Below are 22,890 nucleotides of genomic sequence, written 5' to 3'. Positions count from 1 at the left end.
GTAGACTAGGAGTAGTGGTGGAGTGGAGAAGCGTTAGCGGGGGTGGTGGTGGCAGTAGTTGGAAGTAAGTCAGTAGGTAGTGGGAGTAGCGAGGCAAGGAGATAAGAGGTAGGCCGGTAGTCGGTAGTCGAAGGGGTGTGCAGAGCACAATATCCCTGATTGTTTGTGAGGGTCTGACCAAGGGCTAACAAGAGGTGTGAACAGGGCACAATATTCCTAGGAGCCCAGAGAGAAAGACAGCAGAAGGATAGGGGTAGAAGCAAAGTGGAATTAGTAGAAGAGGGAGAGAGAGAGACTGGGATACTGACAGTGAGTGGGAGTTTTGGGTTGGAGAAGCTATTGGTATAGAGTAAAACAGAGCTGGGAACCAGAGGAACAGTAAGAGGTGGGGAGTGGAGCGAGAGGAAGGAGGGAAAAGAATAACATAGGCAGAGGGATAGTTTGAGGTACCAGCAGTAGAAAGAATAGGAGTAGGAAATTAAGTAAGATCAAAGGGCGGAGGTGGAAAGGCAGAATGAGAGGTTGGAGGGACAGTGACGTGATGGGAGGAGAACAACTTAAGAGGCGGGTGTAGCAAAGGGTCAGGTACGAGAAGGTGTGAAAGGAGTGAGCGTGACACAGAGCGAAAGAAGGCACCATTCCCTCTTCCCTGAGACTACTAAGCGGGGATAGGAGAGGGACAGTTAGAAGATCTGTAGGGAGTCAGCTAGCTAACGATTTGGGGAAAACACTGTTGGCTCAGAATGAAAGACAGATAGGGGTTATAGTTCCTAGTGCTACTAGCATCCCTGATAAGGCGTCTGGGTTAGGGAGGCGGGGACAAGCTCAGGGTAGACCAGAGAGAGGGAGGGCCAGCCCTAGCACCAAATATCCCAAGCCCTGCTAGACCCAGACACAAGTGACACAGAGATACGACTATACCATCTGAAGGAATTTTAATAAACACCCTTCAGCTATATATCAGCGTCAGCGTGGTTCTTTGTGGCGGGCCACCCTGTCACAATTGTTTATTTAGTGGGTATATGAGATGTGAGTTGGTGAGGGTGGGGTGGGTGTCGGCTATGCACAGAAGTCCAAATTTTAAAACAAAAGAAAATTGTACGAGCTGTAAGATTCAACCAAATTGTGGTCGAAGTAACTGTAGTCGAGGTAAATACACAAAACCGTGGATGGCATAATGCCTGTGCAGTGTCCGTACTCTTCTTATCGGGCACTGAGGGTAGGGGCTCCTGTCGGTCATATGACTGTGAAAGCTGCTCTAGCTTACGTGTATAATAATAAAACAAAGTGATACTTGCCATTTACATGGTTTATCCTTGACACATTCACTTCATGTATGCTGAAACAATGGTTCCCAGTGATGAAGTCAGGGTCAATATACACACACGCTCATGTTCATCAAATAATGTTGTTAACTTAAAACCAGCAATATTTGCAAGAACCCGCTTTCACCGAACAGCATGGAGTAAGTGGGCATCCACTGAGAGGCGAAAGGAAGAATGGAAGACCAGGAAAGAAGTAAATACATGTTGGAGACCAATTAAAATCCCTGATCCTTCATGGGGAGGCAGTCAAAGATGTTGGGTCAGGATCTGCCATCTAGTTCTAATCAGAGTGCAGCCCCCATGAGCCCCAACACCTAATAGGTTAGAAGAGTAACTTATCAAGGAAAGGTGAAGAAGAACTCTAGGAAGAATGTTGGATACAGTGCCAAAGTCCTGCCCCCTAATATACCCATTCAACATTTGAGTCGAACAAATAAGAGATATAATGGAACCAAGGAAACAAGAGAGCTTGAAGGGGGCACTTTTTAATGAGGGAATAACCTATTCCTCTATAGATGAACAGGCATGTTCATTCATGGAGCAGAGAGTATTGAAATAATCTGTCAGAAGTCAGAAATGAGCTGGATTCCATAGAGTTATACCAAACCAGTCAGGGTGGTTTTGGAAATGTTACAAGGAGAGGGAAGAAACCAACTAAGCAATTAGGGAAACAGTGAGCCACAGAAAAGTAATGTCTTGATCAGAAAAAAAGAATGTGATGCCTTGCCTGGGTGATGAACCACAAATAAAGAGGCAATACCCAAGCATGGGTCCTACCCACATACCCCATGATTCCAATTAACAAAGAAGAGGAGGGAACAGAAGCGACAAGGTCACAGATGGGAGTTTGGAGTTGCCGAGAGAGCTGCAGTGCTGTACGAAGTCTTGTAAAGACAAAGAAACACCTTGTGCTGCCTTCGTAAAGCAACTATAAGAACAATTGACCAATACAAAGCCATAACCAGGACTCCAAATTGAACCTCAAACCAAACTGAAGGCAAGGAAACGTAAGAGGCAGCAACATATTGGCAAAACCTAAAGAGACCAAGTGATGCAAGAAGCAATATAAAAGAGCTCATTTTCTTACAATAAGTAATAAAAGTTACTACAGACCCATTGACAAAGAAAATCTTATGTTGTCCTTTTATATCAGCCCCAACATCACTTAATGAGGAGGTAGACTTTTCATTTTATAGGTGTGCAGTGATCGATTACTCCATTGAAGTGCCAACAATAAATATATTTTAGTAAGTAAGGAATTATCTGAAAATGTGACTCTATGGAAGAACGTCTCAAGATGTAAGTCCTATTATACCCAGATGGCACTGACAGGCCACAAAGAAGCTCTCTCAGATGTTTATTTGACTGCTCCAAACTAATTATCTGTCCCAATGACATCAGAATTCTCCTCAGATCGTCTGAGCTGCCCCATCCAAGTTACAAAAATAGGTTCTTAGAGCAAAGGTATACAAGTCCGAACTTCATTTTGAGTGGATAACCCAGGGAGCAGGATGGCAAGCAATAAACTGGGCACATATATAAAAAGGAATACTTGCATCTTTACAAGCTGCTTATCCCACATATTTTGGAGACTTCCATCGGGTGAAGGGTCCGATTTAGATCCAAGGGTAAATGCGCTAAGCGGAGTGAATACACAAAATGGCATGGCCAGAATCTCATAGCAGGCTACTGGATATTGCTGGCATATGTCTCAAACCAAAATCTGAGTGTCATTGTTTATCAAGTAGAGAGAATAGTGTTGAGGCAGGTTTTAAAACATTCATTTTGCAAGGAAATTTGTTCATGTGTAGGTGTGAAATATAGGTGGGATGAAGACTGTCTGCGACAGGAACGCAGTGGGCTGTGGTCCACCAAACCCTGACAGGCTTGTCATACCGTGGTGTGCCAGCACGAACAGTCTTAAACTGCTGTCAGGCAAGGTCTGTTCTAAGAGCATGCGACAAAGAAACCATTAACATGGATAGTAAGAGCTGTTTTTTTTCCTTTAGATTGCTGGTGGGAAATAGTGTGCTTTAAATTTGCATTGAACTATATGGACAGTCATGTCTTTCATTGGACAGAAATGTGTTTCAATGGACTATGACTCCACAAAGATGGAACTTTCCTCAGATCAGAATCCCCTGCCAGAGTCACCAAGTCTCCCCAGCTCCCACCTTTGCCCAGTGTTTTCTCAAATGTTACTCCCATATTGCAAACTATTCTTCCTGGCACCTGGAAGAGGGGTACGACGTCCCCTTCTCTAATTTTATACTACCCTGGAGGTGGACTTGGCATGTGTGTATGTTTTAATTAATCAACCCACTTTATTTTATCATAAAACTTTCTTTAACACTTCTACACATGTTCAGATTTGCATCATCTTAATTTCAATTTCACAGTTTTTTCATCAGCTCTCCAGCTATATACTTTGTGCCAAAATGTTTAGTTATTGCACCCTCACATCTGTTTTTGTACTTGGGACATCCTCCCTGAACCCCCCCCTACATATGTCCTTCATATGTTCCCAAACCCTTGAAAATCTGAGCCATGCCCTGGTTTGGCACACCCCTCTTGCCTGTTCATAGGAGCCTGTTGCTGCATAACCGTGTGCTTTCCAGATATTCTTCCAGGGAGCATGTTCCTGTATCCAGTTGTGCTCTTAGCAAGGCCTTTCCCTGATGCCTTGCTGCTGGGTGTTTGCCCTGTGCCTTGACCATTCCTGCACCCTGACTTCATTTCTGTTGTATGGACTTAGCTGAGTTTGCTGTGTCCCCTACTGATCCACAACCCACCTCGGACTGTGAAAAAGCCACTTCAGCCCCAAAGCCCTAGAACCAGAGAGGAGCAAGGGAGAAGACCCACAACAGTGCTGCTGCTGCCTGTCCTGTGAACCGTAGCACTCCCAGGAGAGGAAAGCTTGCCATGGCTGCCCTTCCCCTCACCTTTTCAGCTGCATTGTCCGAAGACTAGAAGCCTGGGAATGTCTTTCCCCACTCTGCAGGTAGGACCTGCAGTAGACCCATGATCTTGCCTGATCTACAACCCCTATGTTAACCCTTTGAAGAACTTGTCCGAGTACCCATGACCTGGCCAGAATTCCCCCCTAAAGTGTTGTCTGTTCAGATAATCCCCATATTTTTCTAAAAGACCACTTAAATAAGTGAAGTTATTGCAAACAAGCCCCAGGTACTGAGCATCAAAAATCAAGGCAAATACTAAAAGGTTATTGGGGGTGGGTGCATTAATTCCCTCTGTTAATCAGATCCCCAGCATAGGTACTCTTGGGTACATATATTTTTAAGCTGCATTTTCCGTGTTCGAAACATACGGGACCGTTTTGAAAAAAATACAGGTTCTGTTCTAAGAATTAACTTCTTAACTCATTTTGTGGGGCTTTATCAAAAAGAAGTTTATTCAGTGTCCCTATTGAAGTTAAAATGAAATGCCGGGCGTGGTGGCGCGCGCCTGTAATCCCAGCATGAGTGCGGGAGGCTGAGGTTGTGGATGTTGGTTTGCGGCTGCTGTTCGCCTCCACTTGTGATCTGTGCTAGAGCTACTCTGAGTATATTCTGTGAAACCCCAAGTCATGAACATGAAATGTATTTCTTTTGAACAACTTCAGCTGCCTCTGTTACACACTATACCCTGTGTATTATGAACTCATTGCATTTATTCCGCCTGTGCAATGCAATCTTCAACCTGAGTTTTCCCCATTGAACTGTGTAAGAACTATGCAGTAATGCTAGTGGCAAAAGTCACTTAGAGTCCACTGTGCTTGCAATATGGTTCAGAATAACTAAGGCTGCAGGTAACTGGTTAGAGCTGGGCACTTTGCCATAATACACCATAGGTATAAGATAATTGGAACAAAAACACACAGCGCCAATATATGTTAAATTGTAATATGCTTCAAATGCTTGAGTATTTTATTGGTGTTGAACTGATAGTCCAGCCTGACACGTGTTTCGAGCATAGACTTGCTCTTCTTCAGAGGATTATGTCTGCTATTGAGATTCCCAAAATCACAAATATGTCCAGTCTGGTTGGGCTCCAAGCTGGTGCCCTGTAGGATGTGCGAAATACTCTAATCCTTCGCGGTTGCGGTAGATATCTTGTAAATACGTGTAGCTGCTCTGTGTTCAGAACACAGGAAAGAAGCACGATCCAGACAATGGATATCAACCTATGTGAAAGTGGCACAAATAGCCCAATGGTCAACAATAGTTATTGCATATAGATAGCATATATTACAAACTGAATAATCTCTGGAGGCTGCTTGCAGGGGGCGTTATTATCGCTATTATCCAAATCAATTGGACTAATTTCATTGTCCTAGAAAAATTTGAAGATCTGCAAACTTGTTTAGAGTAGTTCCAAACATGTGCCCTTAATTCTCTTTAAACAATACATTCACTCAGTGAGCTATCCTGCGGCTTCGGTTAGGTGAAAACGAGGCAGCTTATTAAATGATGGTCCAGCATGCTTCAATCAGTCTCTGTAGAGAAAGGGAACCCCGTGACAAGGATAGCTAACACCTGTTATTCCAAATGCCATTAATGACAACACATTGCATAATACCAGGCAATTAATTAATCGGAATCCATGCAGAGGTTGGGTCAGTAGTGGGGCAAAGGTGATCAATCATGAATATAGCTTCCAAACCTGACACTGGCTGCATTGGTGCATGATGTACTTGAACCTTGGCCCAAATATTTTGAGTGCCATTTAAAGTATAAAGGATTCAAGCAATTGGTCTTGAATCCATGTGCATGGGGGTACTAAGAACATACTGGCTATGGAGACATTTATTTCAATATTGAGATGGAATTGGGTGTGCAGTCAATGGCCTGGTGTGCTAGAGTATCTCTACTTCAGATAATCTAAAGAAGACAAAAAAGGAAGCTTGTTCAAACCATGATTCTGGCTCCCCGACACAATGGCACTCCAAAGTAAATTGGCAGGTGCCCTTCTTTTAGAGATCTGGGATCATCCAACTCTCCTACCAATTGGATAGAGGAAAAGGTGAGGAAACGTGTTAGGAGCAGGGGCCTATCCTTTCCGCACCCACCTACAATGTGAAGCTGCAGGGTCCTGGGAACCATCACAAGTTACATGGCATGAAAAACATTTGTAAATGGACAGTTCTGCAAAAATACACAGGCGACCTAATCAGACTGACAGGGTGATATGGTAGAAAAGCAGCAGAATGACACGACTGTGCCTTGTATCGTGGCTAAGTTTAAGGAACCAACACAAACAAGCCCCAATGGCAACACAGTAAGAAAATGGGGGTTGGTAGGAGAAGGCTTAAGGGACACAATGTCCTGCCGGTGTCTATAAGGAAAGGCTGTGGGATGAAACTCACATTAAAGCAAGGAATGGCTAGGAGAAATCTGTTAGTAAAGCCAAGTACAAACAAACTGTAAGATAACATGGAGACTTATGTATTGTTGAGTTGTCCAAAGAGTGAGAGAGGAACCCAGAGCTGACTGGTCACAAGACCAACCCAAGAGACTTTGAAAAAGTGGAATACCAAAGACAGACTTCATAATATGCTCAGCAAGTCAACTGTCAAGGAAAGAAGAAACGTGTGGCAAAAGATCCATAGACCTTGGCGCCCAGAAGCAATATAATGAATTCCAACACTGGAGAGCCAACAATGCAATACATTAGGCCTGCAAATTGACAAAAGGGGAGCAGTATCCAATAAGCAACTAAGCCAGATGTAAGATATGCCTGGCAAATTTAGAGGCGTTTTGTGCATTGTCAGTCAGAGTTATGGATCTCCAGGCAGTACATTTGGATTAATTTACAATGACTGAACTGTGGAGAGAGGTTGAATGAACAGAGGATGCTGCAATGCTAGACATGGTTCTAAGAAGAAGAGAAAGAAGGTCTTCTTGGATTTTTAAGGTGTTCTGAAAACATCCTGAAACAGACAGCCAAAACCAAGATCCCAGTCGAGTGCTCAGATGTAAAAAAGAAGTATAGCGGGAGCAGCATACAGAAAAGTCCTCCCGAGAACCAAGTATCGCACCAGGGTTCTCCGAGATTGTATACTTTAAAAATAAGAGTCTAAAACGCTGTCAACTGGACACTATCAGTGTGGCCTGATTAATCATTGATATAATTCCATTTGCCACCATTTGCAAAGTGAATGCCTCTTCAACATTCTGATATTATGTACCTCCCTTTTCAAGGGGAATGAGCTGAGGTCAACTCAAATAGCATGCAATCCCATCAATTCACATCAGAAAAATTCCAAGGCACACAGCATAGTGCTAAACCCCAATCATGATATGTGTATTTTATCATTAGTATGTATTATAAAGGTAGCCACTGACTATACCACTTAATGTCAATGAAGTGCCTAGAAGTAATGAAGCTCAGGATGAAGAATGGCTCTGTTTGCATCAAGGTTACATCACATAATATTGAGAACCACCAAGACTGTAAACATTCATCACCCTTTCAACGCTTTCAGCTAAACGACTATTTTCTCTTTTTAACTACATTTTTTCCTCATATTGCAATATTCGTCATCACCATATTTCTTCATTTTATTGTTTCGTTATTTCAATCTGCAGCGTTCATCGCTTAAGAATTTGAACTTAACCCTGAACCTCTCAGTTACTCGAACTTGAATGTCTCTAAATCCGTCCTCATACTTGCCGAAATGTGGCCTACAAAACTGAATGCAGTCTTATACTGGAGGTCTAACCAATAACATGTCCTTAATGTGTCTAGAGATACATGTACATCCCAACCTGTCCCCTGGCGCTTACCACGAACACGTTATGCAGACTTTTTAAACCCTAGCTCTCTCTTGTTTGTGTTTGATAGCCTGAACCTCATCCTCCATTCTGAAATAGTGTGCTGGATTTCTGCGTCTTATATTAACTACTTCACATTTGTCTGTGTTTCATGTTATTGGCTATCACTAAGACCATGCTTCAGCCATTGTGAAATTGTGCCTCTATAATTGTACACTCATGGACAAAGAACACAATTGCAGCCCTTTGTATCATCATCTGCAAAACAAGATATTTCCATTCATCCTCCGTGTGATGCCACTCATGACTGCATTGGGGCACAACATATGCTCCAATCATGGAAATTGGGGATCCTCAATTACTGCCAACGTCCACCTTTCAGCGTGGAACCCGTTCAACATTATGCTTTGCCAGGGTAAATCAGGTGAAAGCCACATCACTAATTGATCGGTGGAAGCAGAGCAGGCGAACTCGGAGCCCTTTTCCCAATGTTCCCAGGCAAGCAGGTTGATCCGCACCTCGGGGACGTCCGTCAGGAGCACAGATGTCAATGGACAGCGCCATATAATTGAAGACTCAGTGCCAAGCAAGACACCCACGGGAGGGTCTTGCAAGCCGCGCATAGTTGTGGCTGTGTTGTTTCCAGCTGTACGTGAAGGTTACGAGCACAGAAGGCTGTTTTACCAAGAAGGCGCGCCTACCACGCCGTGGATAATATTAATTATAGTTACCACGGACTATGGAAGAACACTCTCACCACGTCGAATGCTAGTAAAAGAAATTGTACATGTCGGATGTGTTTTCTCCCCTGAAGAAGTTCTAAAAGCATTATAATTGTATATTGTAGAATGAAACATGTTGGGTATTACTGTTGCCAGTGTTCAAGGCAACTTTGTTGAGTAGGTTATTAAATTAACAAAGGACCTTGAGCTATAAGGATTCGCCTAACTAGGACACTTAGGGTTTTTGAGAGCATACCTCAGACTACGGAGGGCACTCTGTATGGTTATATCCGACTAGTATATTTATTCTAGTGAATGGGGATTGGAGTATGGGTATGGGAGCGAATGAATGATTAGTGGTGTGTAAGAGAGCACTTTTAGCACTTTTAATGTTTTATGGAATTGTTAATTGCAGGCCAATAGTACCCTGCTTGTATGTTGTTTTATTGAAAGTGATTTAATACTTTTTTAACATTTATGGTCTTAATAAAGAAAAAAACATTTTGGAATACATAAGTGAATGGTGTCACTATACAGTTATTATTGGTTTATGTCTGTGTGGGTTTTATCCCAGAGGTGTTCTTCGTTTGTCCTCTAAGGTTTGGTATTGGGGCCACAAGTTTCCCATGTCAAGGAGCCTCCTCAGATTGTTCAGGGGGATGAAACTTGCGGCCGGTAAACAGTTCCCCTCAATCTTTTGATGGTAAAAGTGTGCCAATAAGCAACTAAGCCAGATGTAAGATATGCCTGGCAAATTTAGAGGCGTTTTGTGCATTGTCAGTCAGAGTTATGGATCTCCAGGTAGTACATTTGGATCAATTTACAATGACTGAACTGTGGAGAGAAGTTGAATGAACAGAGGATGCTCCAATGCTAGACACGGTTCTAAGAAGAAGAAGGTCTTCTTGGATTTTTAAGGTGTTCTGAAAACATCCTGAAACAGACAGCCAAAACCAAGATCCCAGTCGAGTGCTCAGATGTAAAAAAGAAGAAGTTTAAGCGGTAGCAGCATACAGAAAAGCCCTCCCGAGAACCAAGTATCGCACCAGGGTTCTCCGAGATTGTATACTTTAAAAATAAGAGTCTAAAACACTGTCAACTGGACACTATCAGTGTGGCCTGATTAATCATTGATATAATTCCATTTGCCACCATTTGCAAAGTGAATGCCTCTTTAACATTTTGATATTATGTACCTCATTTTACGAGGGGAATGAGCTGAGGTCAACTCAAATAGCATGCAATCCCATCAATTCACATCAGAAAAATTCCAAGGCACACAGCATAGTGCTAAGCCCCAATCATGATATGTGTATTTTATCATTAGTATGTATTATAAAGGTAGCCACTGACTATACCCCTTAAAGTCAATGAAGTGCCTATAAGTAATGAAGCTCAGGATGAAGAATGGCTCTGTTTGCATAAAGGTTACATCACATAATATTGAGAACCACCAGGACTGTAAACATTCATCACCCTTTCAACGCTTTCAGCTAAACGACTATTTTCTCTTTTTAACTACATTCTTTCCTCATATTGCAATATTCGTCATCACCACATTTCTTCATTTTATTCTTTCGTTATTTCAATCTGCAGCGTTCATCGCTTGAGAATTTTAACTTAACCCTGAACCTCTAGGTTACTCGAACTTGAATGTCTCTAAATCCGTCCAAATACTTTCCAAAATGTGGCCTACAAAACTGAATGCAGTGGAGGTCTAACCAATAACATGTCATTAATGTGTCTAGAGGTACATGTACATCCCAACCTGTCCCCTGGCGCTTACCACGAACACGTTATGCAGACTTTTTAAACCCTAGCTCTCCCTTGTTTGTGTTTGATAGCCTGAACCTCATCCTCCAGCGTCTTATATTAACTACTTCACATTTTTCTGTGTTTCATGTTATTGGCTATCACTAAAACCATGCTTCAGCCATTGTGAAATTGTGCCTCTATAATTGTACACTCATGGACAAAGAACACAATTGCAGCCCTTTGTATCATCATCTGCAAAACAAGATATTTCCATTGAGCCTCTGTGTGATGCCATTCATGACTGCATTGGGGCACAACATATACTCCAAGCATCGAAATTGGGGGTCCTCAATAACTACCAACGTCCACCTTTCAGCGTGGAACCCGTTCAACATTATGCTTTCCCAGCTGCAGTGTGGTCAACAACTTGATGGTCATTTTCTAAAACCCAAGGATATTTCTCAATTTGGCAGCTGGGTTTGTGGGGCTGAAGGGACTTAAGGCATGTGACCATTTTCCTCCTCCGCCTGCCAGATCCATCAGGTGTGCTGCCGGCATTAGTATTCAATGTATTCCAATGGAATACGTCTGATTGGTTCGCCGGGTAAAAGCATTCATCTTCCATTGGTATCCATTGTAAATGCCTCCCACACTCGTTATTTTTGGGGGGCATATACATTTTATTCTGAAACAGAGTGGGAAAAATATGGTATCCTTTAACCTCCAGGTTTTGTACATGTTTTCCACCACGTATCAAAAAATATGAATGTTGTACAGAAATTTGCATGAAAGTTCAAACTTTGTCGGACCCTTTTGTGGGAGCCCCCCATGGCATTTAGCAAAATGTTTTGCCTCTTTTGCGTTGAGTGTTGTACTGAAATGTAAAGAGACACATCCAGTCTACTCACGTTGTCTAATTCTCCACCCATCCAGTCAAAACACTTGAATCAACATTTCTGGTGAGACCACCAACTGATGAAACCATACTGCCACTTGTCCTGCTAACCTCTTTTTAATGCATGACTGCATTAATTTCCCTTCCACTGACTGAACAAGGACTGCCTGCAACCTCCTTTCCTTCTGCTTTGCTTGATGTTTGGTTGGCCTGCTTCTTTATCTTAATCTGTTTTATTATACATGGCATCTGATGTTACCAGAACATCCCCTCCCCAGGCTGGTGCAGTACCATACCGTGTTCAAAGTCCCATTTTATTAAATCACACTTTAGAACAGCCCAGATTGCCCCCTTTTATTTTTTACTCTACTTTCTGAGTGTATCCCCCTTTTTTAGATCACACTTTTCGCACTGTTTTAAAGAGGGTCTTATCTAATGACGTGTAGCTGGTGGGAGGCGGATGGGTGTGGCTAGAAGATAACCAGTTTGTGTATAACCTGATGCAGTTGTTTCTATCACTATAAATCTGCTGTCTTTATTGAATGCAGGAAAAACCCGGGGATACGGACTGGCTTAGACTGGACCATCTCATCACTCCTCTGGTGCTCAATTACTGCCAGTGTCAGCTGGAGCTCGGAGAGTATTATGAGGTTCTACAGCACACCACAGAGATTCTGCACAAACACAATGGTAAGTGCACCTCGTCCTCAATGTGGTTTTGTGCAATAGAAGGAGCCCGGAAGCAGGCAAGCTGAGCGAGGGGTATTTGGTCTTGTTTTCACAAGCGTTTTGGGCAATGGACATACGTAGAATTTCTCGCAGGCATTTGTTTCACCACACTTTAATTATAGATACATCTTTATTCTTGGGCCTTCTACTTAACTCATTTCTAATGGATAAACTTAATTTTATCCTGATTGCACCCTTTTTCACTCTACTGCTTTTAGTTACGATGGCCTTCTTAAAACATTCTTGCTATTTTGTCACTTTTTGTAGGATTAAAGACTTGGGCTAATGGAAGAATTATAGCGGTAACTATGACATTTCCACCTGATTGAGTTGTGGTTAATCCCCATTTTGAAGTCCTCGTGACTTCATTGGGAATAGTGGTATTACCACCTCACAGCTTTGCAACTCAGAAGGGCTCAAAAAAATAGAGGTCATTCTGTTGCCTCTAGGTTTTTCACTTACCTTCAAACTTGTCATGATGCCCTGTATTTTGCATTCTGCTTATCATTTTTCTTAAACCTTTCTGAATACCATTATTCAGGTTTAAGCTTTGAACATAACAAGTCCTTCAAGAGGAGGTCTCTGAGTTCTTTAGAGATATGTTATCACATTAATATTTATCAATAACTATTTTGGGGTAATGTTGAAGATTACCCCAAAAGTCCGGCCCACGAACGAAGGCACAGGAAAAAAGGCACCTGACTGAGCCTTCTGCCTTCAGTCCATCCGTACCAGAGCTGGAGCTCTGTCTGCCCACCCCAGCTGCAGGAGCAGCTCCGTCAGCACCTTCACCCTGCTGGTTGTTAAGGTAAGCTCTGGAGCATCATTACAGAGCTCAAGCTATTTTCGCGGATGATTTCGCATCCCGCAACTTTTTTACAATTATATACGTGTCCCTGGCTGTAGCAAAACCCATCCGCAGCATTTGTAGAAGAAACGCTGATTTTCTACGTTTTTGCCAAAATTGAGTGCAGCCGCCATTGTGCACCATGAGGACTCTGCACACTCCATAATGGCTGCCCCGGCCTCCTGCACCCTCCCCACTACTGCCTCTGACCCAGAATCCTTGTGATTGGCTGCTAGCACCAACAACTAGTCAATCATCTCTCGCCGGTAGGGGAGCGCCGGCCCACGAACGAAGGCACAGGAAAAAAGGCACCTGACTGAGCTGACCGAGCGTGCCGCGCTGTGGGCTGCTCCAGGTCCAAGCTCATCTGTCGTGCCTTGACTTATCCCCCTTCCAAGGATTGCTTCTATCACGGTGAGACACTCCACTGACAGTACTAAATGCTTATATCTACAGTATGCTACTACGAGCACCTTTCCATTTATACCAGCGGATCGCCTCATAACAATTAAGCATAGCGTACCACTCGCATTGCCCTACTTTCTTCCTGTATCCCATATGTGTCCCGTATCATGCACGGATGTGTTGTACTGACTATTTGACCATGTATACTGCCGCTCCAAACACCATATCGCGCCGTTCAGCTTTATATACCACATTTAAACACTGCATTGCCACGCTTATTCAATGTTACTGCTAAAATCATTTAATCTCTAGATGCACAGTTGCATTTAGTCTGCCTGTAAGGTTTTAAGTAAGCCCTGCTATTGTTGCCATTTCCAGCACATAGGAGCACAGTCGCATTTAGATTGTTGTGATGTGTCTAGTAAGCCCTGCTATTGTTGCCATTTCCAGCACATAGGCGCACAGTCGCATTTAGATTGTTGTGATGTGTCTAGTAAGCCCTGCTATTGTTTCCATTTCCAGCACATAGGCGCACAGTCGCATTTAGATAGTTGTGATGTGTTTAGTAAGCCCTGCCATTGTTGCCATGTCTAGCACATAGGTGCACAATCACATTAAGATTGCTTAGAACGTCTCTAGTAAGCCCTGCCATTGCTATTACATTTCAGCACATAATTGTTTAGCACCTTTAGCTCATTGGTAATGTGTTAAGTAAACGCTCCTGTCACTGCCTAGACCTGCACCTCTAGATCTCCCAATCACGTAGTTTCAGCCTTCTGCACTATTACTCACCCAGACCCGCTCCACAGGTGTGACATTCCAGTTGCACTACAGCTAGCCGGCACCCAGCCAGCCCTCCTCACTTAACTAAACCATGCCAGGTTGGTTATTACTCATGATTTTTCCCTTTTGTATTGTACCGCATGACACACCCTGCATAGGCTCCCACTTTATTATCCATGATAATGGCCTCTCTAGAGGCATGCCCCCGCCACCACCCCATCCCCTGCCCTACGCCCTTCCTGCCTCTCACCAATCTATTTCCCCAACATCACCATCTGATTAAGGGTCTTACAGACTACATAGGGATCCAAAAGCCACAAAGACCCAGCACACCCTACACATCTACTACTAATAAATTACCTAAAATGACTACTCCGGTCCTCAGTTCACTTAGACGCTCCAGACTTAGATCACAGACCTTCACCACTTTTTGCTCTCCGATCAGGGACCTCCCCAAAGTTAAGCAAACAAAACAAATCCCTCTACTAGGATTCATAAGAACCCAAAGACTCAGATCCCGATTCATAAACCATCCTAGCATAAGTGCCTCCTCCATCTCTGCCATCATAGGAAGCTCACCTCCACTAGTGACCCAATCTAAACGCCCCAAAAGGATCACCACAACCAAACAACAATCCATTATCATAGGGACCTCCAATACATACACACCCCCCCCCCCAGTCCAAGAGCCATTCCGTCCTATACTCCTCAAAGCAGCACTCATTGATGCACGGTCAATACCTGCTCAGGCCACAGAAATATATGACTATATCACTGAGCAACAACTTGACCTACTTATACTGACGGAAACCTGTCTTCACCAAGCTTCCTGACCTTCACTCTCTATTGCCATTCCTCCAGATTACACCATCCTTAGGACAGACAGAATGAAATCGGTAGGTGGGGGGAGTAGTTATTATTGCTAAAACCCATCTCAAAATAAGAACTTGCCCTATTGAGAACCCAGACGGTTACGAAGTCCTGCTAGCCAAACTAGCTACAAACTATAAGACTACTATAAACATAATAACTATCTATAGAGCACCCAACGCCAAATCTCAGCAAGAATTAGATATACCGCTAACGCCACTTATTAAACCGAAAACAAAATGCCTAGTCCTAGGGGACTTGAATTTAGGATTCAATGATACCCAAGACCACAAAGCAGAAGCACTACACAGTGCACTCAAAGACATGGCATTCACACAACTAGTGAACGCCCCTACCCATACAAAAGGGAGAATATTAGATTGGATACTACCACTCAATACCATAGTATCAATAGACTCCATTAACTCGGTACCCTGGTCAGACCATCACATTGTAAATTTCTCTATTTTGTGCAACAAACCAGACATACCTACAACTGTCATTGAGGAATCTTACATAACGAGAAACATCCGTAAACTTACAGCAGAAAACCTCAACCCTTTATTAGCCACCTCACTCCACAATAAAAAGATCAATACCGAAAACCCCTGTGCCCTGGCAGACATTTATCATAATTGTCTTACCAGCACAATTGATACCTTAGCACCTTTTGTTAACAAAACCAAACGCAAGGATAAAAAATCCTCTTTTTGGTTTAACGAGGAATTAGTCTCTCTTAGACGGATTAAAAGATCGCTCGAACACCGGCTAAATAAAACCCATACCCTAGAAGCCATGGAAGCATTCAACTCTGCAAACAAAATCTACAAATCAGCCATCATTGCCCATAAAGCAGATGCCTTCAATACCAGAATCAGTAATGCATCCTCTGACAGCAAAGAACTATTCACCATACTCAAGGAGTTGGAGAATCCCATCCCCATAATCAACCCAGTCCAACCAAGTAAAGAATGGTGTACCACCATCCAAGATGCCCTGGCATCAAAAATCAAGCTATTACAAAATAAAATCATCTCCAAAAGAAATCTCCTATCTGATAAGCACTCCACGTCTAACCAAATCACCATGAACATAGAAGATACCACCCCTCTCTTCAACTTCACACAAGTCTCCCATGATGTAGTACTTAATACTATATCCAAACTTAAAGCTTCAAACTGCAAAGGAGACAACTTTCCAGCGCACCTAATTAAATTATGTGCCCCTACCCTCACACCCATAATTACCAATTTTGTGAATGCCTCTTTCTACACCAATCAGGTCCCAGTCAGCATTAAAGCGGTATGGGTCACCCTCTACTAAAAAAGCCCACTTTAGATCCATTAGTGCCTACGAGCTACCGGCCCATAACGACTGTCCCCTTCTTACTTAAAATTATCGACAAAATAGCCTAAAACCAAATACAAACCTACCTCGAACAAAATAACTTACTAGGAGCTAGACAATCTGGCTTTAGGCCCAACCACAGTACGAAGACAGCTCTCTTGGACTTGAAAATCCAACTGGATTCTATCAGACTCAGGCAAATTAGCCACCCTACTGCTACTGGACCTATCAGCAGCATTCAACCTGGTAGACCATGACAAACTATGCAACACCCTAAAAAAAGATTTTAATGTTTCCAGTAACGCTCCTCAGTGGACCAAATCCTTTCTAACGGACCGTACATCCAGAGTTGCCATCGGAAATTATGCAGCAGACCCTATAGTAGTACCCATAGGAGTCCCCCAGAGATCCTGCCTCTCTCCCACCCTCTACAATGCATACACCAAACTCCTATTCTCGCCCTATTCTCGGTCCTTGACGATATAGGTGTCATCTACAATAACTTTGCAGATGACACCCAGATCCTCATCCCCATTACAGGTGACTACACCCAAGACACCTACACCATCAATAAAGTATACTCTATAATTCAAAATTGGATGGCCCTAAACAGTCTCTGCCTTAAAGATGAGAAAACGGAGGTCCTCATTGTGGGCTCCCAAAAAAGAATAAGCACCCTCCATTCTAACTACTCTCACATCAACATTGACGGTACACTGATCCCAGTACTCAAACAAGTCAAAACTCTTGGTGTATATATAGATGCCAACCTCACTATGCACAAACAAATAGCAGCCCTCTCCTCGTCCACAGCCTACACAGCAAAACTTATTGCACTCAGCCTCCAATTTCTTACCCCTACAAATTGCATTACTTTGGCCAGAGCGCTGATCTTAACGAAATTGGATTATTGTAACATCCTCTTTCTAGGAACCGCCGAAACCAACCTAAATAAAATCCAATTATTACAGAACAAAGCCCTTAGAGTGGCTCTGGGTATAAAGAAATCCGAACATATATCTAGCATCAGAAGAGAAAACCACTGGCTGCCAATTGAAGCAAGAATAATCTTCAAAACACTTAGCATCGTCTATAAATGCATCACCAACAAAGCGCCTAGCTACCTCAACAACACCATCAAGAAATCTCCTGTAGGACACTGAGATCTAATAAACTGGCCCTCTTGGAAGTTCCTCAATACAAATACAGTAGAGCAGGAGGAAGTAGCTTCAAAGTCCTAGCCCCATCGCAGTGGAACGCACTACCCCTTAGCATTAAAAACGAGGACTCCCTACTAAGATTCAAAAAAGCACTGAAAACTTGTTTATTCAACAAATATTAACCTCAACTAGTCCTACTCCACCTCAGTACTAGAACGCTTCTGGTTTACCACCTTTCTTTGAACCTAAACACTAAATGTAGTCCCCATGGCCTTCATGTATCTACAGGGGTCACCTCTAGATCTGCAACTAGTGTTTAAACAAATTGTGACCTGCTACTTTGACCGATTGTAACTCAGTATAAGAAATTTGATCACATGACTTTTTATGTAATTTAGTATAAAATATGTTTTATATGATTGTAACTGTAACACTGTATAAAAATGCGATCTCACCTGTAATTTCGCTGTGATACCCTCGGGTCTGGGCGAGTAACAAATGTAATAAATAAAAAATAAAATAAATATGTATTTTTTTATTTTTTTTATTCTGTTGGATATTTATAAGGCGCGTATTCAACAAGACAGTGTTTCAAAGTGCCACAAGGCACAAGGGAAGGGAACAAGCGAGAAAAAAAATGAAATTGACACTGAATTGATAGAAACGGACAGCGGTCCCTCTAGGCCTTGTGACATTCGGAGCATGCAAGTGCAATGAAAGAGGAGAAAAGAAAGGGGTTTGGGGTAAGTTCTATTAGGATCTTCTACAGGAGGAAGTGGCAGGGTTCCCTTTGGGTAGGCAACAGGTAAGTGCATGGATGAAGACATCCCAGGCGAAGAGGGAGGTCTACCGCCCAACTAGTAAGTGCAGAGCGGAGATGTGGGCCCAGAAAGCAGTGGGGGGTGAGGGGGGTCTGGGGGTGATTGGGCAGAAGGCCAGGACACGATTGAACTCTTGAGGGAACAGGCCGCCAATCTCAGGGATAGAGGGGATGGTTAGCACGGGAGGGGGAGAGGGAAGGAGGAGTAGAAGAGAAAGGTCTTGCGTTTCTTGCAGAACTTGAGGTGGTCCGATTCAAGAAGGAGAGAGGGAGGGAGGCTGTTCCATAGGAGGGAGTCATCTGAAGAGAGAAATCTGCCCCTAGCTCTCTGCTTAGAGAAGCGTTTGATTAGCAGAGAGTTGGAGCTAGAAGATCAAAGGAATCTGGAAAGAGAGTATTTAGTGAGAGAAAGTTGAGGTAGCGAGGTCCAAGGCCCCAGACAGCCTTGTGGATGATGTAAAGGGTCTTGAATTTGATCCTTGCAGCAACCCGGAGCTAGTTGAGAGATTTTAGGGCTGGAGAGATATGGTCCCAGGGCTTGAGGCCAAAGATAGGTCTTGGAGCCCTATTCTGGATTAGTTGAAGAGGACAGAGAGAGGAAGAGGGTAGATTAAGGAAGAGGCTGTTGCAGTAGGACTCCCTAGAGAGTACCATGGCTCTAGAGACATTGAGCTTCTAGGGAAGGTGAGGAAAGGGAGAATGCCCCAAAGGAGGTGAAGTTGGAAGTGGGCCTTCTCGGCAAGGTTCAAGATGTGAGGAGTAAAGGAGAGGGAGGATTTGAAGATGACCCCAAGGTTTCTGACCTCAGTTGAAAGAGAGGGAGGTGAACCCATAGAGGACAGCCAGAATGAAGCAGGGAAACTGGGAGCAGGTGTCCCGATAGGAAGGATCTCAGTCATACTGGCATTAAGACAGAGATCATTGGATGTGCACCAAGAATGAATAGCAGACAAGCAGTCAGGGATAATAGAGGAGGAGGAGGGAGAGGGGAGCTTGAAGAAGAGTTGTGTGTCATCTGTGTAACACTGGAAAAGAGGAGAGAAGAAAGAGATCAGGTGAAGATGAAGCTTAGATATGTACTTTACAAACCTTTACCCTCTGTTCCTTTTAAAAGGCCTTTGGCATTCTCAACAGCACATCTCTCCAGCACTCTCTAACAAATATTGGATGGTGGGCTGGCAGAAACAGCTCAAGTAGCATGAGCATAGGTTAATGTGTGGAAGAAGCATGCAGATCGCTGCACCAGGCCTCCTAGGGCAGCATCCCAAGTCTCATATTAAGCTGCTCTCCAAAGCTCTAGGAGTAGGAGATTGTTCTTGGCTGTCCATCCAACTTGGTTTGTGTGCTACTCGGCTCTCTTGGACTGTCTGCAGACCAAGCTCATCATTACAGTGATTTTGGCTAGTGGATGGTGGCTATCACCATCAAGAATCAATAGCACATGGGTTAATGTCTTTCCTTTGGAATCTGCTTCAGGAGGAGAGGTACATGAGGAAATCACAAGGAGATGTCTGATGAGGAGTGGATTGGTATGGTGAGTAAAACATGGGCCAAGGTGAAAGTAAAGTCTCCATACGGCCGTGATGGAGAAAGAGCAAAGGGTTGCTTACCGTGTGGGGAAGGGCAGTGAAATGTTTGGAGAAAAAAGTAGTAACATGACAGTTGTCATTGAGAATGGTTATCTTCTAGATCCTGTGCTCTTGTTGTGCATCTTTATCCCTTCCACTGTTTCTTGAGATTGGCTAATACACTGTAGCCATAGCATCCACTTCATGCTTCCACTGCTCTTTATTCGACATTGGATCCAGTTCTCTGTTTCTGATCTCCAACAAAGTACCCACACCTGTATTTTCAAAAAGGGCTTCATAAGGAAGTTGTTGGGAGTGCACTTGGGGCTTGGAGGCTGTGTGTGAGGCCTCTGTCCACTGTCTTCACTGTTTCAGAGTGGCCCTTGGATTTCTTGTGGCAGGTTTGGATTTTTGGGACAACCAAAGGAGAGACCAAGGAGAATGAGCTCATTGGATTCAAAACTTCCCATTCAGTAGAATTAAGGTCTGGTCATGGGAAGATACTGAAAGTGGTGAAGAAATATCCAACCTTAATGGAAGTCTGTTACAATCTCACAGCTCCATACATTACAACTGCAACGCCACATGCATTGATAACCCGACCCCCACAGAATATTTCAAATCAAGGATCAGGCCCATCAAAAGGGAAGCTAGTTGACTGGGGCAAAACATTGCCCTCTTAAACCTATCAAAATTTTAGTGAACAGGAGTCTAATATTGCGAGATTGGAAGGTTTCTTTTGCATCTACTGAATTTACCACATTAATCACTAAAATTCAAGGTAAAGGTTGATTTTTGCTTAATGCAATTCTTGTCAATATTGTAACAAAGTGAAAGGATGACGAGAAAACCTTTGAAGAAAGCAGAAGTGATGTAATCCTAATATTGGGAGAGCTATGCACTAAAAAAACCTGTCTTCTGAAGCTTCAGTTGTCTAGCCAAACCCTTGTTAAATAACTTCAATCTTGGGAGAGGACCATGCAGATGATATGTCACAATCACTACAAAATGCCAAAAGCACAACTGAATTGGGTAAACCTTCTGCAAAGAGGAAGCAAGACAGACACTGGGAAGAAAGCAATAAACTAACAGTCATCTAATCTGCTTCTCCCTACTCACCTTCACTCCCGACTGTTCCTCCACTCGTTTGTTCCGCTGGGACGCAAGCCTCCTTCCCCTAAAGTGGGTAGGGACTTCTGTCGGGGGTCCTTTTTTCATTTTTTCCCTTTATTTTATTCTTCCCTGGTGCTGCACTCCTTCCATTGGATGCTGAGGACACAACAACAGCCCTGTTACCCAATATACCGAACATGGGGACCAGGGGACACCCCCACAACACCTGTTCAGTATAATGGGATACACCATTTTCGTGTGTGCCAAATGCTCACTAAAAGTGCATTCAGAATTTCCCACAATACCATTTGAAGCCAAGGAGAGATGGCCCCAGACACGCCCAGTTCATCATTATAAAGCCTGGGTGTGGATGCCACCCCGTCTATCGCTGCCTCTGAAACATCTGAAAGCCCAAACGACTGGTACAGGGTTTGAAATCCATTATGCTAAATTTGAGATGATGTGAGAACATAGGCTATTCTAGAACTCCTAGGAGTGACTGTGGGTTGAACATCAGGTCCTGCATTTGAAGGCCCCAGCCGCCATTCCTCTCAAGAGTTGGTGAGTTAGTTTGTGCAGATGGAGAGTCTATTATATGATTGAGAGTATGTGGAGGTGAGGGTCAAGGCCCATTCCCAAGAAAAACAGAAAGTACATTGGGTAATCCTTCCAACGGGGACATCGTGAAACATGAAGGGGAAATGCCGTAGGTATCACTATCAAAAGTAAATGAACAGGATGCACAACTAACAACATATGTTCCCTTTGAATGTAAAGAACCCCCATCTGATAGACTAAATGGTGCATTGAAAAAAAAGATAGGTGTTTGGCTATAGGACAAGCTAGCAACATGGGTGACAAGATCACAGGACCGGATGGCTATCTATAGGTTTTTAGTGATTTTTATATAATCATATTAGTAAACATTTTATGTACACACTATTATAAATGTAACAGTTCATATAAGCCATTGGGCCTCATTATACGGTAGGTGGTAAGGGATTACTGGCACCGGTAAGGGCACCGGTGCCTGTAATCCCTTACCACCCTATTCCGAGGTCCCTTAGTGGGTCCCTTCCTCAACGCCTGGTTTTACCAGGTGTTATGGTAGGGACTCGTTAAGGGACTTTCGAGCTAATAACGGGCCCTCTAAAAGCGGGCCCGTTATTAGCTCCATCCCCATTCCCATTGAGCCCTATGGGGGCTCGAATGGGAATGGGGGATGGTTCCCGGAATGACCCGGTCCGGTCGGAATGACCCGGTAAGTCCCTATTTCGCGAACACGCTATTAGCGCCATGGCTACCTCCTACCGCGTAATGGGGCCCATTGTGCCTATGTGTAAACAGTGCTTGCTAATTCAAAAATGCAAGTAGCTGTAAGAATGCTTGGTGCGGTTTTAAAATGACTATGGCCCTCATTATGAGTGTGCCTGTCCGGGAAAAATGCCGGTAAAATGGCCAGTAATACCGGATCCGGCATTTTTCACAGACCGGCACACTCCGAGTTTGCCAGTAGGGGCAGTGAACTACCGGCAGGCCTGACCTGCTGGGAGTTGAAGCCCCTACCAGCAAAGAATTTCCCCTATCACTGGCACTGTTACTACCGGTGCCGGTGATGGGGGCAAGCGCATTCCATGGAGTGCTATTGGACTCTATGAAATGGGAATTTACTGCTGTTGCTGGCACCCGTAATATCCCGGTAACACTGGGATATTGTGCGCTGGTAATGGTAAAGAGTTTGCAGCACCGGGGGGGGGGGTTACCAGCAAACTCGTGAT

General features: G+C 43.6%; 1 protein-coding gene across 1 annotated transcript in view; it reads left to right on the top strand.

Moving 5' to 3' along the window:
- LOC138481110 (aryl-hydrocarbon-interacting protein-like 1) overlaps nt 1–22,890 on the top strand; it is a 199,335-nt gene that overhangs the window by 129,675 nt on the left and 46,770 nt on the right. Inside the window, exon 5 of the mRNA XM_069613025.1 lies at nt 12,019–12,160. Coding sequence (XP_069469126.1) covers nt 12,019–12,160 — 142 coding nt within the window. The remainder of the gene's footprint in view (nt 1–12,018; nt 12,161–22,890) is intronic.

This window comes from Ambystoma mexicanum, chromosome 5p (genome assembly GCF_040938575.1).
Source record: "Ambystoma mexicanum isolate Mex_15411 chromosome 5p, UKY_AmexF1_1, whole genome shotgun sequence".
NCBI classification, from domain to species: Eukaryota; Metazoa; Chordata; class Amphibia; order Caudata; family Ambystomatidae; genus Ambystoma; species Ambystoma mexicanum.
This window is presented reverse-complemented; position numbering and strand designations above follow the sequence as displayed.